This window comes from Amphiprion ocellaris, chromosome 10, assembly GCF_022539595.1.
Source record: "Amphiprion ocellaris isolate individual 3 ecotype Okinawa chromosome 10, ASM2253959v1, whole genome shotgun sequence".
Taxonomy (NCBI): Eukaryota; Metazoa; Chordata; class Actinopteri; family Pomacentridae; genus Amphiprion; species Amphiprion ocellaris.
In genome coordinates, this window is record NC_072775.1 from 18,929,938 (window position 1) to 18,949,034 (window position 19,097).

The 19,097-nt window shown below is 39.7% G+C and overlaps 2 protein-coding genes across 2 annotated transcripts; both read left to right on the top strand.

The window, feature by feature from the left end:
* The first annotated feature begins 12,536 nt into the window (after positions 1 to 12,536).
* Positions 12,537 to 13,883, top strand: foxq1a (forkhead box Q1a). Its single transcript, XM_023270469.3, has one exon. It carries the CDS (start codon positions 12,695 to 12,697, stop codon positions 13,511 to 13,513), a length of 819 nt encoding a protein of 272 aa, XP_023126237.1. The 5' UTR covers positions 12,537 to 12,694; the 3' UTR covers positions 13,514 to 13,883.
* Positions 13,884 to 15,140: 1,257 nt separating this feature from the next.
* foxf2a (forkhead box F2a) lies at positions 15,141 to 18,334 on the top strand. The gene is made up of 2 exons (XM_023270468.3): positions 15,141 to 16,471; positions 17,791 to 18,334. Exons 1-2 carry the CDS (start codon positions 15,442 to 15,444, stop codon positions 17,964 to 17,966), a joined length of 1,206 nt encoding a protein of 401 aa, XP_023126236.3. The 5' UTR covers positions 15,141 to 15,441; the 3' UTR covers positions 17,967 to 18,334.
* The last annotated feature ends 763 nt before the right edge of the window (positions 18,335 to 19,097 follow it).

A 19,097-nucleotide genomic window follows, 5' to 3' on the forward strand; every position in this document is an offset into this window, starting at 1 on the left:
TCTTATGTCCCCTGGCCCACCAAATCATATAGTACATAGCTGTAAAACTGTGCCTTCTTTAGTTGTTGCACACTTTTTCAATATGCTGTGTGGATGTAGACCTGTAGCATAATTTGAAAGGACCTAATGTGGATAGATTTCTTTGTGTTTTATCACAGAAAACAATGACTACTCTGTTAGGGGTCAGTGAATGCCTCAGTAGCGCTTTTATGAGTATTTTGGTTGTTAAATACCAGTATATGCATTTGAATTTAAGAACATTTTTGAGGCTGGGTAATAGACACTTTGACTCTCTGAAACTCCCCCAAGAACAAGGACTCTTCCAAGGTCAAACAGACTTGATATTTTCATTTACCCTGGTTGGATTCCAGCTTACCAGATCCTGGGTGCGATTCAGATGATTCTGTCATCTGGTTTGAGCCTTACCCACATGAATCATGCCTAGACTTAGCTCATTTTCAACCACTCATATTCACCAGTCACAATCAGGAATGTTTATATAGACAACTGATTTATGCTGCTTTATCTGATGTTACTGATCAGCTAGATGAGGAATGATTTATGAAAAGGGGTGGAGCGGAGTCTCTCACGCACCCTGGCTGGCATTGGATGATTGTGCAAGTTTGTCCTGAACTAATTTTTGCAAGCCATGCTGACCAGACAGGCCAGCGACTTGACATAAATTAGGCTTTTGATGTGACTGCTAGTCAGCTGCAGGAAACCACACAAAACAAACAAAAAACCTGAAAAGAAGACTTTGCCAGGACCTCAGGTATGATTGAGGGAAAAAGCAGTCATAACTATGGTGAAACTGGCTTTTGCATGATGGCTTCAAACACTGTGCGTGTGGCATTAATCTCTGTGATCTCTAAACCTGGGAAAACTATAAAAGAGTGAGGATCACATTTCAGCACAGTTTACATTCTCCTCATTGCAGACATACCACACACCAAGACACATACTTGCTTTTGCTGAAGAGTGAAAATGTCCACTGCTCTAAAAGAACACATTTTTAGTGATGAGACGCATGATTTGTTCTGGATAGTTTTATGAATTTTACCTTAGTTAGTTGTTAGAAAGCATTGGTTCTGTTTTGAATTTTCCATCTTTATTATAGAGTTAACAACTACTAACTGTAATGCTGGATTGTTGTAAATAGTAATAAAAAAATACTAAAAGGATTTCATTAAAGGTACAAGCAGCATTTCTATATATATCGAGCGCTTTGGGGTGAAGGTAAACTTTAGAATTTTTTTTTGAACTATGCAGCTGAGCTTATGTGACGACTTTTTGTCTGTCAGATCCTGTTACACAAATCCATTAAAATGGGTGAGACACCTGGACCAGTGACATTCTTTCAAATGTTATTTACAATGACATCAGTCACCAGACAGTCAAACATGACTTTCCAAAGATTATGAGGAGGGTAAAGAAGGTGTGGGAAGGTTTTCTCACTGACAGCAACAAGTGACAGCTGTTTTAGAAGCTGGTAAATAATGCAATAAATCCTCAAGTGTAAACAGCGCTAAGAAAACTCCTCAGGTGGCACAAGAGGGAAACTGTAATAGCCTCTTTTTTTCACCTCCCCTTCTCTGTCATACTCATATTTTCTGTGAGTGACAACTCAACTGCGCTTCACTCTAAAGTGTTTTATATAGGTACTTTTTTTCCCCATTTCTGTATTAAACTTGAATTTATGGAGAAGTCCACTGTAGACATTTTACACAGAAGATATTTTGAAACGTCACAGCAGTAAAATCACAAGTAATGAATTTCTTTTTGTTCTTTTTTTGGCTTTGTTTGACAGGTTAAGTTGAGAGGCAGATAGGAAAGTAGGGGAGAAGACCTGCAGCAAAGGAACTCAGGCTGGACACTTGAACAGAGCCATAATTGTTTCATAGTAATGCTTTTCTGTTGGATGCTGTGCAAGATGTCTGCTGTTAAAATGACATACTATTGATAATTTGTTTTATCAACACTATTGTAATGTTTAGATACAAAGAACATATACAACATTTACAAGTATTTATTATTTATTTGAGATATTTAAGGGGCCTGGTAGAATATACAAATCTCTTAGACTTAGACAGACTTTATTAATCCCCAGAAGGAAATTCATTTTTTTTGCGTTTTTTTTTTTTTTTTTTTTTAGACTTAGACACACAATATCACTATTATAAAGAAAAAAAGTCCCCCAAAATGTTTTTTTTTTTTTTTAAATAAGACATTTATCTTCAACCCTTTTGCTTGTTTAACTACCAAGAGTTAAACACTCATCCCAGGAACAAACACAACTACACCTTGTTACGTATTTTTGCACAGCATGCAGTTTTTCTTGTGTTGTAAAAAAATTCATCCATCCAGTATAATTCAGTCAGGCAGTGTACAATGAACTATGCAGGAATCTTATTATAGTGACGCAAAAGTAAGCTGGTGATAGTTTAAGTTGTTAAAAGTAATTACGTTACACAGTGTGATATGGGCATGATAACTTATACCACATTTCGCTTATGAAATACTGGCTAACGAGTTTAGTTTATGATAGTATCAGTTGACCTGGTAAGATCGTAAAATGAAATTTACAGCAATACAAGATTGGTTTAAAACACCTACACACCCACTGACTGTTGTTTTATATGCACTAATACAAGCTCTGATTACTTTAACTGCACTGATAGCTAACTATTTGTGTCTATTCAAACTTGTGTTTAGCAATCAAGGTCATAAAATGATGTAAGACCATGTTGTAATGATGCTACTGTACATCCTGTGGAAGTTTCCTGGGAGGAATGTACGTTCACCATTGACCCTTTGAATACACTTAAAATTACTGTGAGAATGCCTACAATTCAGTTTTCATATCATTTTATATTATTACAATGGGTATAAAGCAGGGTTATTTTTGTAACTACATTATGGTAAATATTCCTGGGGTTACCAATCAAACTGTATCCCAAACACAGCTTCACTGAATTGGCTCATATAGAAAACACAATTCCATAAAGTATTTAAGTGCTGGATCTGTTACAGCAAGAAAATGGCGACTGGTGTTGCAGCTTCAGCCTGTGAGTCTGAACCTGAGCTGACACTGAACAGAGTTCTGACCCGATGCAGCTCTGCGGTGGGCCCCGAAGAAACAAAGATGGGTGGACTGCAGCTGAGATTTTTAATCTTGCTGGGATGACAGGTAGGAGCAGGCTAATTCAGCTTCAGGATAGTGTGTGTATCCAAACTGTCATAAAAGATCCATTACTGCTGTCAACATGCATGCAATAACACTCTCAGAGACAGTACGAGGAGTCGGTACACATACCGATGGCAATGCACGCCCACACACATACACACACACACACACACACACACACACACACACACACACACACACACACACACACACACACACACACACACACACACACACACACACACACACACACACACACACACACACTCATCAAACATGTTGTAAACATTCCCCGTTCACAGACATTACGAGTAAACTCACACCAGACTGGATGCATTGTAGGACCGAACTCAAGTCCAGTGGAGAGAACAGATCCAGAACAGGTCTGGAAGCGTGTTGCTTGGAAATAAATATCATTAAACTTAGCTGTCAGATTGCATTTGGCTCTGCTGAGCACGCCACCATCCATAAGCGCTTGGCTTTCCTCCATGCAAGTGCTGGTTTTCTCTGTTTCTCCCCTCTTATGTGCACACATGCTCCATAACATGCTATAACCACCGTTCACAAAGAAGCAGACAAAAAGCACATGCAAAGACAAATCCAAACACAAATCCACGGCACACTTAGACCACCTGGGAGATCTGTTTATGGAACCCAGCAGAGACCACACGAGAAACAGACATCGCTTTTATTTCACTTGATCCACGAAAGTTCCACGTAGCCTCATTCATTTACACTGAAAGCATGGCTATGTCATTGGGGAACGAAGGTTGCAAAATTCTGCTGATGTAAACAAGGCACAAAGAAACACAGACAATGGGTTACTGGTCTTATGATTGTAAAAAGTTTTAACATCTGCCTGGCCTTGTGGTGCTTTATGGAGACAGAACATTTGAAATAGGAAAGACAACCCTGGCAACGAAAGCAACAAATATAAAACAGCAACCAAACACTAAAAATAAACACATAAAGATTATAATCGCCTGGAATCCATATTACATTAAATCTTCTTGACAGGATGGCATTTGCCCTCTGATTGACTCCTACCTGAGTAGGTGTAAATAAGGTGTGTGCCAGTAGACCAGTGTTGGTTTCGTGCAAAGCCAACATTTTACAGGCACTCACCTGAAGGGAGTTCCTTCTCTGATTTGCACGCAGGGCCTTTGTTTTTTTTTTTTCTTTCCCCCCCTCCTGTCTTCTTTTCTCTCATTTGAAAGTAACCCAAACAGGTTCTGTAGACGTAGTAACTGTGATAGTATCTAAGCATTCCTTATTTGAAGGGGATCCCAACACAGAGATTTTTTTTTTTTTTTTTTTGGTTTCCTGCCTGCACAAATGAGACTTGGAGGCCTGAAGGCAGCCAAAACAAGTTGAGCACAGTTGGGGCAGGCTATATCCTGCTAACAGCTTTCAGAGTCTTTTTTTAATAAGTCTCTATAGATAGTCATTTCACCTGGTTAAAACATGCAACGTGTCACAAACATTTGTTTAATGTACATTAAATAAGCAACCATACTCAAGGATGCTGTAGAGTCCATATTAAATTAAACATTTCTGTCCTGAAATGTGCTTTTAAAACATAGAAATTCACCGTTTTAGTCAAGATAGGCTTTAGATGATGTTGGGCTTCATATGTCGTGAAAAGCGAACATTACCAATAAAGCATGATCAAGATGTTGATAGTGCCGTGACTCTCATCAAGATCCCACATGTCGATGTATGAAAGCTGCCTTAAATGTTTAGGCACAAGGCAGCAGAGCATGGCCTCACGCAACTGCTGTTGTTTCAGATAAAGGTTGTAGATTTCTGGTCAGCCGTCATACTGGTATACTGGCTTGTTTGTGACAACAGAAAACACACACGCTACCCGGTGTTAAAATAATCAGAAGCCAAAGTTTAGCTTGGATCTGGCCGTGATCAGGTTGTTATAGCCTGAGTAGGTATGTTTTGCATTACTTTCATAAGAAAATTTCCTTTGGGAATTAATATATCATGTTATATTACTGTATATCATCTTTTCTATTCTATGTTTATTATTTCGACAATTCTTTGTGTTGCAGTTTACCCAAGGACTGTGCGGAGCTATGCCAGAAGGGATGCTTCAGTTTTCTGGACACCCAAAAACAGAAAATTAGCATAATAGGCCAAAACAATGTATGAGCATTTGTGATCCTACTGTGGTCACATGTTGGAAAACTGTCTAAACAAAGCAATGACAAATGTTCAAATTATGTAAAATCCAATGCATTCAAGTAGTGAGACTTCAGATTAAAGAAATGGTACTCTGTGGGTCCTTTAGTTTAGTTTAGTTATTACAGGGAATATCATAATGTTTACATATCAGTTGTACATTTGTTCCTCTGGGCAGCAGAGGTGTCAGTTGAATATAACCTACTTTGTATAAGCCGCCGTGATCAGAGAAGGAAATAAGGCTTTGTTGTTCAGCTGTTTTAGCTTGTTTCAGCTTCATACAATTTCCACACAGCTGCTCATATGGCAGCCTCAAAATCTGAACACAAACAGACCCAAAAAGAAGGGAAAGATGAGCAAGAAAATCCACTGATGTCTTTAATAAGACAATGTCCAAACTAACTGAAAAGATTAGTTTAGTAATTAGGTTAAATTTGCGTATACATATTTGGTAATATATTGTATCCTGTTTCAGTTTACTGGCTTGTTGTAAAGATCAACCCAGTTACCTTGATATTTTAATTCAATCATTTGATTTAATTTTCTTGCAGACTGGCTTTGATTGTTGTGCTTGCAGATGGCTTTAACTTCCTTTTTGAACTTTTTGTACTTTATGTGATTGAATTTGATTGAATTTGACTGAATTTAACAGTTGCTATGGCAGCATAAGTACATGCACAAGAAGAAAATGAGAGAACACATCGGTGCTTGTTTACGGCTTTAAATTGTTTCTATTTCAGAGGCTTTATGGTCTGAAGCTTTGGGCATGAAAACAGATGGCAACCAAAAAAAAAAAACAGAAATGAAAGAAAACGCTACACTGTTGATCACACAGAGGGAGGATGAATGATGATGTGCCTCATAGAAACAACACAACAGATAATAGAAGATCCTTAAAATGCAACATTTTAGCCAATAATTACTTACTCTATCAAATTACAAATCTGCATTATAGCTTAATGTATGCACTCAACTCCACAGTGCCATGATTTATGATCTCTATACAGTGTACGTAAGTTTATTCTTTGTTTTTTTATGTTGTTAATAATTAAATATTCTCATAGTAAAAATATAGATGGAGAAGGAAGTAGATATATATTGAGACAACTTTAACGAGTTTATTACTTGTGTAAAGTCTTTGAAGAGTAAAGAAAATCACAGAAGAACACTGCATGAATAAAAACTAGACAGCTAGTAAATTAAATGAGCAAACAGTAAAACTCTGCAAATCTGTAACGATTAAACCTGAACTGTAATCATAGCGTTGTACATATTTCATTTTATGTTTCTCTGTGGGACACTGTGTCTATAAACTGTGAGATCAGGAGAGATGGTAAATGTTCAACAGATGCTGGATGAATCTGTGGCTAACAGTTACAGGGCTTTTTGCTTTTGTTGCGCAAGGTGAAAACTGCAAATTATGTAATGTTCACAGATGCTAAACAGTTTGTTTTGTAATATATCTTTGAAGATTCTTTGAAGGCCGCCATTAAGACAACTTTAGGTTTGCAAAAAAAAAAAAAAAAAGTAGCTTCAATTTCTTGCAATTGTGGTAAAGGTACCCAACAAATTCCGTCAAAACTCTCCGACTTGAACAAGAAACTTGTACAGCACTTTAGATTGTAAGAGAACAATGCATATTATAGAAGTGAAAAGTTGAGCCACATATCTAAATCAAACCCATACACACTCAGACTGCAATGTTTATCAAGCTTCTCTCTCTACGATGGTGTGAACAGTTTTGCAGTCCTGCCACTCGTCACTAACAGCTTATAAGACTCTGTCTGCTCACACGCAAGGCCTCAACACAGACCTCACTTACCCAGAACCCTGGAGGGAATAAATAGAGAGAGGATCGACCCCTTTCCTTAAAGCTTTCACCATCATCACTCACACTGTTATGACATTATACCTCCATTCAGTGAGGAAATTGTTTCCCCATTTGCAAACTAAACTACATCTCTATCGCAGTCCCCCACTTGGTGCTGTGTCTTTAGTAGTGTTTACCTCATTCCCCCACTTTCTTTGTTTAAACATGAGAGAGAAGTTAAGTGGAGCACTCACACAGAGGCCTAAAAGACGCATATGTCTCTGCTTTTACACCAAGTTCCCTCACCTAATGCCGACTCGGCCTACTCGTCTCAGAATGCATGTAAAATCTTAACTGAAATGACCTCTGATACAAACATAAAAAACCAAATGGGTGCTGCACCAGGTTTTTATTGTTCTCTGCTAACCATACTTCTCTCTCTACCTGGCTAGTCCTTCTGCATGGGGCTTTTGCTCTGACAGTTTCGCTTTTCTAAAAAAAATCACCCGATATAAATACTTTCATATGTTATTTAAAATTTTGAGGAGTTTGGTTTATCAAAAATAACACTAGAACAATATAGATCACATATAAAATATATAGCTGACAACTATGCAAATCAGTGCTGGAAAATTAAAAAAAAAAAAAAAAAAAAAAACAGCAGATATTTGCTCAATTTTTATTATTTTTTATTCCCACAGCACAACAGGAAATCATGGAGCAATAGCAAAGATATTTCTTTGTTTCTCCACCTGAAGATCAAATCTATTGTTTTTGTATTTATTGCTTCTTTCATGCAGTTTTTTCTTCCCATTTGTCTGGCAGCTCATTTACTTCACCTCCAAAGAGACTAGACCAAAATAGAAACTTCCCAAGCCAGCAACAGGTAAGGGCCTGCTTTCATTCCTTCTTTCACTGCTACTTTTCCTGTTAAGAGACATGCGAGAACATGCATTTTATTTACTGTCATCTTTAAATTTGTGACTCACTGATTACTTATTATTGTCAGAGTGCAAAGACCATGTGATTAAATTTACAAAAAGTCACATATAAAGAACTTTCACACATAAACGCCAGACTACGTTCATAGGGTGGGACGAGATCTACGTGAACAAACATGTGGAAGCAAATATACGTGAAGAACTTGTCTCTATAAGCTGTCTGGCAGTGACTAACACGCACATGTTTGTGCAAAACCATAATGCTCCAGTTAAATACTGAGACACTAGCAACGTGGTTTCAAAACATAGCTGTCAAAATACTATAATTAGTGACTGACGAAATATTTTGAGGTGGGACGTATTGTACAGTGATAATAAACACATGCCTTCCATAAATAGCATGAAGGAATTCTTAGAATCAACATGAAATTCTATTTGCATTTTGAACAACTGAATGCCGCCCAAACTCTAAAGCTACCCAGGTCTTTACTCGCAGCAGCTTAATCTTCTGCAAAACATCTGAACATCTCAAATGACCTGCAGCTTTGCACGCGAAAGCTTTTTGTTTGCATAGAGAGAGAGGGAGAGACACAAGCCTTCAGCGGGAGTTATGCAAACTGAATCCTTGTCAGTTTGACATCTTCACAGGGTTATTTTTAGATGTCTTGTGGAATCTGCTGCAAGAGTTTACATTGCTGAGATGCTGAGCGAAGTTTAAATATTTTTTCCTCATATCTTTTTTTGAAAAAGTGTCATAAACTGTCCAGAGTATGTAAGAAAATTATCTACTAAAGAAAAGTAAAAGGAATCGTATTGCATTAACTGAAAGATACGTGCGAATATATGCATGTTTACAGGTGAATGCTGCTTAGTTAATTTAAGGAACATACATGCACCAATCCGCAAAGAACAAGTGGGAACAGACTGTTTCCAGCACCTGACTCTGTTTTATTTATGACTCACACTAAACGGTTTTATGTGTTCTGTATATCCTCAAAAATATGTCACTACCTTGACAACAGAATAGTCGGTCAACAGACACAAACAGTCAATTTTCACTGACGCACACACACAAAGTAAACACTTCTCAAGTGTTTGGAAAACTTCATCTTCATTGTCTCATCTCGTATTTCTCTACCGACGGTGCATCATGATGTTATAATACAACACAAGCTCTTAAACTGACCAGTGGCATCAGCGAAAATCTATGCAGCTGCGGAGTCACGGAGAGATGATTTAGTCTAAGGACGCATGATTCAGTGCACCTCAACATGACTATTAAATCTACTGTTACTGCATTTGGTGTTGCCCTTCCTGTGCTGTTTTTAGCCACAGCTTTGTTCTTTACACATGCAACCAACTAAGATTCTTCTTCCTCGTGCCCTCCAACCAATGACTGGAAAGCTATTTTCCTTCACAAACAACCCAACAGAAGGAACTAGTTGGAAATCATGGGGTTGTGACTGAGTTTCTTTCATAAGTTACCACTGGGCCCAGTGAAGTTCCAGATCGCACTGATCAGCTGGAGCGTAAAACTGACAGAATCATGGAAGAAACTGACGATGAGCCAACTACAGAGCTCCAACATATCATATGTTATATACGTTGGTCTGTAAAGGACTTCTTAAGCAACTACTGTGTGCACACAGTTTATTCATTTGTTATCAGTTCTGGATTTTTGAACGTTTAGGAATTGAACACAGAGCCACTGTATCACTGAACTGTGTCAGTGCTTCACATGTTTCCCATTCCACCATATCAACAGGTGAAACCTCGAGGCCAACATCAGAGCTACAGAAGCAGCTTACTGCACCAATTCCTTTTTCACCCGAAATTTCAAAGTCTGTTTAACTGTGACAAGAAAAATGCTGCTTTTGTGGCCAGCTTGTACGTGTTGCTCAGAGGAAAAATTGTTGTCATTATTGTGCTGCTCAGTCTGGAACTTACTTCATTCTTTGAAAGTTTTCCATTTTTATAGCTCGCAGGCATTTCTGTTTTCAAAATGGAGTTAAAGAAAAAAACTAAAAGATGTTATCTGATCTAGTGTCTGCAGAAAGGCCCCCCATTATTCTGTTGTCTAATGTGCTCATAAATCTGATGACTCTGAACTTAGCAGAGACAGAGGAAGGATGAAACACACAGAGCAGCAGCACTGAGCCTCCAGTTAAAATAATTAAAGATATAATATGACAGTGAGACATATCTGGAATCAGCATGGACAGGTATTATTTAAAGCTATTCATAATGGGGTTTTCTTAGGTTAATATGTCTGGTAAGGATTAGAATGTACCCGTTTTATACTAAACCTGTTTGCAAATAGGCAAGATAATAAGATTATAAAGTAATGGAACAACAACATAATTTAGTTTTTTTCTTTATTCTCTAGCTCATAGAATACTAAAATATTGCACACTATTATGTCTGTATTGGTAACATATAATAAATATCATATCAGATAAATACTTCACTTTAAAACCACTGTATTTTTTCACGTTAGAAACAGTCACAGACAGTTTTATGTAATTAATCATAACCAAATTTGAAAGACTACTCTAATAATGGTCTTCAGTAAGTGCACTGACTTTACTTCAAGTCCAGTATATATTGCCATTCAAAAGTTTGGGGTCACTTAGGAATGTCCTTATTTTTGAAAGAAAAGCAGTTTTTTTCAATTAATATAATATGAAATAAATCAGAAATACAGTCTAGATATTATTAATGTGGTAAATGACTATTCTAGCTGGAAACAGCTGATTTTTAATGGAATATCTACATAGAGATACAGAGGAACATTTCCAGCAACCATCACTCCTGTGTTCTAATGCTACGTTGTGTTAACTAATTGTGTTGAAAGGCTAATTGATGATTAGAAAACCCTTGTGCAGTTATGTTAGCACATGAATAAAAGTGTGAGTTTTCATGGAAAACATGAAATTGCCTGGATGACCCCAAACTTTTGAATGGTAGTGTAGCTTACTTCATTTTCCCCACTGATGCACACATACAATTCCAGCTATAAAACCATACCAGAAAGCTGTTATTAAGCAGATCGCGATGTATAGGAGAACACACAGACTCACGGTGGCCTCACAAGCTGCCACATGCAGTGAACAGGATGAGTACATGGTATTTGAGCTCTTGTCATTGTGTGGTTAGCTCGCAGGAATCCATCCTTGACATGCCACCATTCAAAATAGCGACTTCACCACAGATTCTGTGTCACACTCAACACAAACAGATTATTACCTGAAAAATCAAAACATTGACACCAGCGCAAACATGTGTAACCTACATGCAAAACACTTTGAAACCTGCAGTTTGCATAAACAAAAGTCGAACCACTTGGCACAGTGATAATGTCTCAGCGCTGTAAGTGTGATGTCAACATTGGTTTCCAGGTGATATACAAGGATGTTATTTTTTCCATTTAAATATTTGGTGACACCGTTGCAACACAACCAGTCGTGAGGTCTGATTTACAGGAGATAAGATGAGGAACAGGTTGCTGAGTTCAACATAACTCCCAGGTGAACCTGCAGGAGTGGGAGGAGATCAACCCAGGCTGTGAGTGGGGATACAAAAGCATGAGGCACTGACATTAAAAGGCATAATATAGAGTTCACCTGTTGGCCTCGTAGTCATAATTGCACTTCTTCCTTGGAATCAGATCAGGAGAGACTCCCCCTCTTCGAAAGCCATCCAAAACCTCGAGGCAATTCATTCAGAGAGGAATCACAACAACTAATTTGTTTGGCCAATTCACTATCTTGGCACTGAGCAACAGGAAGCTCAGGATCCATTTATTTGTTTAAGAGAGAAACACAACAACACTGGTTTCTACGTGGGCTGTAAAGTTGGCAGAGATATCTATAGTTCACACCTTTGCTATTAGAGCTCCTGAGGACACGTGACTGTCTAAATACTGCTAGCACAGGGAGCATGTTTTTTTTTTTTTTTTGAAAGCAGTGCAGCATATTGTTTTCAGCATAATGGCGATGTAAAAGAAATCAGTGTGTAGGGAAAAGCATAACTCTGGCTGTGATTCCTGCGCTTCCTGACACAAACAAAACTACCTGCAGGCACCGCACCTTATGGATACAAAGGAATTCTACGCCCCCTGGTTGTCTCAGGTGAAACAGTCCCAAGGTGTCTGACGGATCACATTTCACAGGTGAGACAGATAAAGCTGCTAAATCGGGTGTAAAGTGAACGTCGTCTCCAGCTAATTGCTAAACATTGTATAATACGATCAGGATGAAACCTGTGTTATGATTTATTAGAGACTATCACTCACGCCATGTGAGGATGTTTTGTGATGTTCCAAATCTTTTTAAATCGTGTAGCTCCGCCCTTTTGGGGTTGGTCCTGAGGGAGGTGAGCCTGCTATAAATTGCTGCTCACACACACACTATAGGTAAGACAGGCGTCAGTGCTTAGACAGGTATGATTGCACAGACGCAGCTCTTTGGCTACAGTTCAAGGCACTCCGCGTCTTGACGCACAAGGCTTTACGCACAGAACTCCCTGGAGTTTAAGACTGGACTGATCTGACTCTGCGCCACTGTAAGCATGAAGCTGGAGGTGTTGTGTGGGAGCCACTACGACATGAAACACTTCGAGATGTCCAGTGATGCAGAGCGGAATGCGCGATCTCCTCTGTCTGCTGAGGAGGAGCTGGGGTCGGATGGAGACTGCGTGGCGCACAGCCCTTCACCTGTTGCACCGTGCGGGAGCAGCAAGTCCAAGCCGTACACGCGGAGACCCAAACCCCCGTTTTCATACATCGCTCTCATCGCCATGGCCATTCGGGATTCTCCCTCCGGACGTCTGACTCTGGCAGAGATAAACGACTACCTGATGAAGAAGTTTCCATTCTTCAGGGGCAGTTACACCGGCTGGAGGAACTCGGTTCGACACAACTTGTCTCTGAATGACTGTTTTCTCAAAGTGCTCCGGGACCCGTCTAGACCTTGGGGAAAGGACAATTACTGGATGCTCAATCCTCACAGCGAATACACGTTCGCTGATGGGGTGTTCCGGCGCAGAAGAAAGCGCATTAACAAGAAGTTCGAAAGGGAGCAGGACGTGTCCGAGCAGGCAGAGGAGTCACAGAGCAGTCAGCAGTCTGCTGCGGCCAACAAGACGGACTCCTGCCCCAAGTTTACCAGTTCATTCGCTATCGACAGTATCCTCAGCACACCCTTTAAGAGAGACTTAAACAAAGGACATGTACTTCTCCCCCCTGCCTTCACCTGGTCGCACCACACTGAACTGATGATGCATCATTCAAATACACCTGCTTCATTTCCATACGTTAGGGCGCCCTGCCATGTGGACTCCTTCACAGCGCATGTGCCAAACGCCTACGGCGGTGGGCTGCTCTCATAGACAGTCCTGCATTATCAGAAATATATTATTTGGAGATTAAATCTCACCATAATGCACTGATGGTGGATACAGAGGAGACAGCAAACCCAACACAAAAGAGAGGAAAAAAAGTTTACTTCTGTGTTGGGATTAAATTATTACATTACTGTGGTGGTATGGGTTCTTACTTTACTTCTTGTACCTGTGGTTGTTTCCCTTTTATTTTCAAATTCTCAGATTTTTTTATATTAAAATATTTGTTGTAAATGTTACTGAACAGACCATTGTCTTTTGTTCCACAAACGTTTTAAAATATGCACTTTTTTATTTTTATTATGTCTCTCTCAAAATCTGTGCTCTATATAATGAAATAAAAACTTACTCATGCTGATATGTGTTTTCTATTGTTGTACGATAATTTGAATGACTGATTAGTCACAGACTATTGAGCCAAAGATAAGGGCTGACACATCTCTGAGGCATTAACGCCTATTAGGTGTCAATGCAGTGATGTTTATCTGGGCGTGTGTTCATGACTCCACCCCACAAAATGTTTAGAAAGTGCAGGAATTGATTACAAGTTGTACGAAGTCTCTCCTACAATCCTGATTTTATAGACTATAGTCTAACATTACGTTTGCCTGCACATGTTGAAGAGATATTTGTTAAAATAAATGTCTCTCTCTTACCTTCTGCACACAATTTGTGAATCCTAATTATTGATAATAATAATAAATACATGTAGCCTGTTATTAGTTTCTAATTTACCTTAATACTTCCAAAAGAAATTACCATATAAGTATTTACTTTTCAGTCTTCATGAATCTCACTGGTGCCAGAATGAGGCATCCAATATTTATATTTTCTGTTCTGGCCTGCACATAGCTGTCGCCTCAGTCACCACACATGCGCAGGAAAGGCTTCATACAAACGTTGCATCCTGACCAAACTCGACTCCAATCCACAATAGGAAGAAATGTCTTCCACGTTGGCCCATTCTTCTGAGACTAGAAAGTAAATTTCCTTTAAGGCAGCTGTGCATCCTGGACCCAGCGGGGTTGCAAGTTGGATGTTTGCTGATAGTCTGGGTTTCTTTTAACTCTGCTGATGGGAAGTGATTTCATACCTTAAGCTCGGTGCTTTAAAGTGATGCCAGGTACAAATGAGAGGGCATTTGCAGTATTTAACATTGCCTGAGATTACATTTGCATATTTTATTGTCTGAGTCGTTCCCAAGACTTCTGCTAGATTCTCCAATAAATTCTTTTCTCCAGGGATGTAATCCAGACTCCGAGAGGTAAAGTGACACTTGAGCGCTGTGTGTGGTAGCCTATGCTGGCACGCTCTGATGGAAAAAGCATGCTTCCTCTCATGTCAGAGCCCAAACAAATCAGGACTCAGGAATTGTCCTGTGCAACTTTACAATCTAAAGTTCTACCCGCAGGCATCCTCGCTGTCTGTAGCACACGTGAGGGGAAAATGGATCGCTTTATTCAAACTCTGTCACTTCATAGTTTGTCAGGTTTTCATGCCAGATATTGATATATGTCAAATGTGGACAGAGGTGTTTTGGAAAATGATCCGTGGGAGGAGATTTGTCTTACTCCACTGCGCCGTGTCCGGCTCCCAGTCTGGATCCCGGCCAGATGGGGAGGGAGTAGTTCCTGGCGATTTCTTGGAGGGATTTGGGGGGGTAGAAGGGCAGTGAGAGATTTAAGAACTGATAGGTGGTCGAGTTGTGTTTGGCCGGGTGGATATGCGCAAGCAAAGCCGAGGAGCTTTATTTCCCCTCTCTTGTGGGATTATTGCCAGCAATGGACAGAGAGAGGAAGGAGGAACAGCGGCAGGCGTTTCTTGATTTTCACGGTCGTAACCTTGCAGCGCATCGCAAATGGACACTGGCCTCTTTAAATACTGCGTTAGGAAACTTTTAATAGCGCCTGAAATACATGAAAAGTGAGTGGCCCACGTGTTGTAGAGACCCCGAATCCAAAAAAAGAGGCGCAACCATGACGACCGAGATTTCCCAGCAACGTTTGGATCCATCCAACCCCCTGCGCTCCAGTCCAGCAGCCGGTGCTCTGAGCGCAGCGCTGCTGAGCGCACAGCCAGGGATGGAGAACGCGCACAATGCACCAGCTAAAGGCAAAAAGGGAAACTCAGGCTTGAGGCGACCAGAAAAGCCCCCTTACTCGTATATTGCTCTGATTGTGATGGCAATTCAAAGCTCTCCGACTAAGAGGCTCACTTTAAGCGAAATCTATCAGTTCCTTCAGGCCCGGTTCCCTTTCTTCAGGGGATCATATCAGGGATGGAAAAATTCTGTCAGACACAATCTGTCTCTGAATGAGTGTTTCATTAAACTGCCCAAAGGTCTGGGCAGACCTGGCAAGGGCCACTACTGGACCATCGACCCGGGCAGTGAGTTTATGTTCGAGGAGGGCTCCTTTCGGCGCAGACCTCGGGGGTTCCGAAGGAAATGTCAAGCTCTGAAACCAATGTACAGGATGATGAACGGTATCGGGTTTGGAGCATCCATGCTGCCGCAGAGCTTTGACTTCCAATCATCTCCTGGCTCGTTAGCTTGTCACAACAGCTACAACTTAGACTTGATGGGGAATACGGTGCCAGGGGGGTTCGAGGGGCTCGGAGGAGGGCATCACGTCCCACATATGTCTTCAGGCTCCGGGTCCTCCTATATGGCCGCATGTCAGGCGGCCACTAACTCAGACTATTGTCCGGACAGCAGCAGCAGCCCCCTGCAGTCCTCCCCAGCCATGGTGGGCACTTTGGACTGTCAGTCTCCATATGCAAATGCAGCCTCACACTGGAGCTCACCTGGAGTGTCTTCATACATCAAACAGCAGTCTCTGGCACCAGGCGGTCAGAACTCCTCCGCCATGCACACTGGGATGTCCTCTTACTCTCTGGATCAGAGCTACCTGCACCATAACGCACGAGATTCTTCTGACATATCAGGTAGAAGCGCACTTACGTCCGTCTCATATAATCTACATTATTTTACATTTATTCATGACTATTTGCTCATGATTTTCGGTTCAGGCCATTTTTTTCCCTCTCAAACCGATCAGTTATCAGACAAAACACATTTCTTTCAGGCATCATACACGTTAAACTGCACAAAATGAACAAATCTATTGAAATTTGATTTTCACAGTGCATTTCTGTTGCACCAATTTGCACCGGGTGAGCAACATATGAAGAAAATGCACCTTGTCGTCCTCTTCTGAATAAAATTATAACCATTTGTCCAACCAAGTAATGGAAACGCAGCAAGTAAAACACAGAAACACTGAGCTTAACGGTTTAAATTAACTGTTTACAATGTGAAGTAAAATCCTAGTCTTCCAGTTTATTTGTATCATGCATTTTTAAAATGATTTCTGAAATGTGCACAAATTTCTGTGTCACGTATAGCTAGTGTTTTTATGTTATTTTTTGATTGCATCTCCACAGAAAGCGTTTGAGGCCTTCGTGCTGTAAAATGTATCGAATAAAAGAACAATACACAGTGAGAGAAGCACAACAAAATGAGTGAATTAGCCCAGAAAATCACATTAAATACGCTGTCACATGCATATTCTTAACAAAGAAAAAAAAACTTGCTGTTTTTGAATACAGCTCCATTGTGGCCTTTAAATGAGCTGCATCTGCCTCCACGGCGTTTATAATGTAATCTGTCGCTGTATTTTTGCATCGTTTCATTTTAATCATGTTATCTGGCAGCAGTTTTAAAACACACGGCTAAAGAAATTGGTACCATTTTCTAATAAAACACATTTGTGAAGGTTTTATTAATATAACGGACTTAATTTGTGGTAGTTAATGCTTCATACAGGATTAGTTAATTTGCTGTAACCAATAGACTTGGTAGTGCATTGTTATTTTATTTAGGTTTTGCAAAATCAAAAGTTACCTGCAGATGTTTTATTGTTAAAAAAAAAAAAGGAAATTTCATCCAAGTGTGGCCACCCTAAAGAAAAAAGAAAATTAAAAAATATCTTATAAATGATTTATAAAGCCTTTGTTAAATATTGTCCATTATTGATAAAGGGGTTAGTTGCAGCTTAGAAAATCTTTATGAAATGTATTAGAAAGTGACACCTATCAGTTTTTCCTTCTAAAATGCCTGAAATGAATGAAAACTTGCTCTATTTTGGTTCGGTCTTTGCAATCTTGGTTTGTAAGACAATTAAAAAAAAAAAATAGAATATTTACTGGACATCTTGGAGGCCAGCTGTAGAGATGATGACCTCTTGTGTCCTGTTTGTTTGCAGTGGGACTGTCTCGGTATTCCAGCCACTCAGCTCCTGTGTGTGACAGGAAGGAATTCGTTTTAAACCTAAATGGAATCTCTTCCCTCCATCATCCCAGCAGCGGAGGATCTTACTACCACCAGCTCCATCACCATCACCAGAGTGTCTATCAGGACGTGAAGCCGTGCGTAATGTGACCAGAACAGTTCCGACAATAAAAACTGCAAAAGACTTCCACTAAATTCAACCTTAACTGAACTTTTCTTCATGAGGCCAAGATGAGGAAGAAAAACAAATCTCCTCAGTGACCTCTGACCTTTGAAATGATCTGTTTATGATGTGGAGACTTGCAGCACTTTCTCAATATGTGGCTGACTTCAGCAATAAATGCATTTTACTGAAAGAATAAAAACATACATAAAAACTTATTCATGCACTTCATTTACTTTTGCTGACATTGTTGAAATCATTGCCGATCTCCTGTCAGTCATTTAAGAGATTTATTTGTAAAGGATCATTTTCAAATGTTTGATGTCTTAAGGAATAAATATTTCTTAGAAAACTATACCAAGTGTTTTTCTGACCACTTTCCTTCTTCTCTTTCAGCTTTCTTCTCATTTTCTCTGCTACAGAAAATTTTTCTTTTATCATTATTACACGCAGAAAATGATTAATTTTTTATGGAAAGCATTCGCTAACATTGTGAGTAAATTCATTAATTCCCATCATTTGACTTTATTCTGACTCTTTAAAAATGCTGGCTTTCCGTGGACACCTTTTGGGGAGTCAGCAGTATAAATAAGAAAACAACAAAAAAGTGCCTTTATGACTTAAGATTCAAAAATCACGATTTGAAAAAGCACCAAGACAGAGACACTGTCACCTCTCTGAGCATCATCAGGGAGATTCTGTTGTGTCATTGGTCGTTTCTTCACATTTAACAGCATGTGTACTCTGCTTCACTTTGACCTAACGTGTGATAAAGTCATATATTAGCCCAACAAGAAACGAGTTCTCGTTTGGAGCTGTTTACACCCTGAGGAGAATTTAATTGTAGTTTGTGTCGTCTTTGTTCTGAGATGCCTCCCCGAATAATTGTAATGCAAAGACCATAATTAAATGAATTAATCCCGAGAAATAAAACACGGAAGACACATCAGTCTGCAGCTCTGAAGTGGTATCACTCACATTTAACTGCCTCAGCCCTGTTGGTTTGACCTGTACTGCCATCTAGTGGTGACTCAAAGTTAAAGGGCTCAAACTAAATTCCACCTTCGTTCAGTTTGCTGAACAGATTGGGGTATTGTGCCAAACAGTGAACTAGTCAT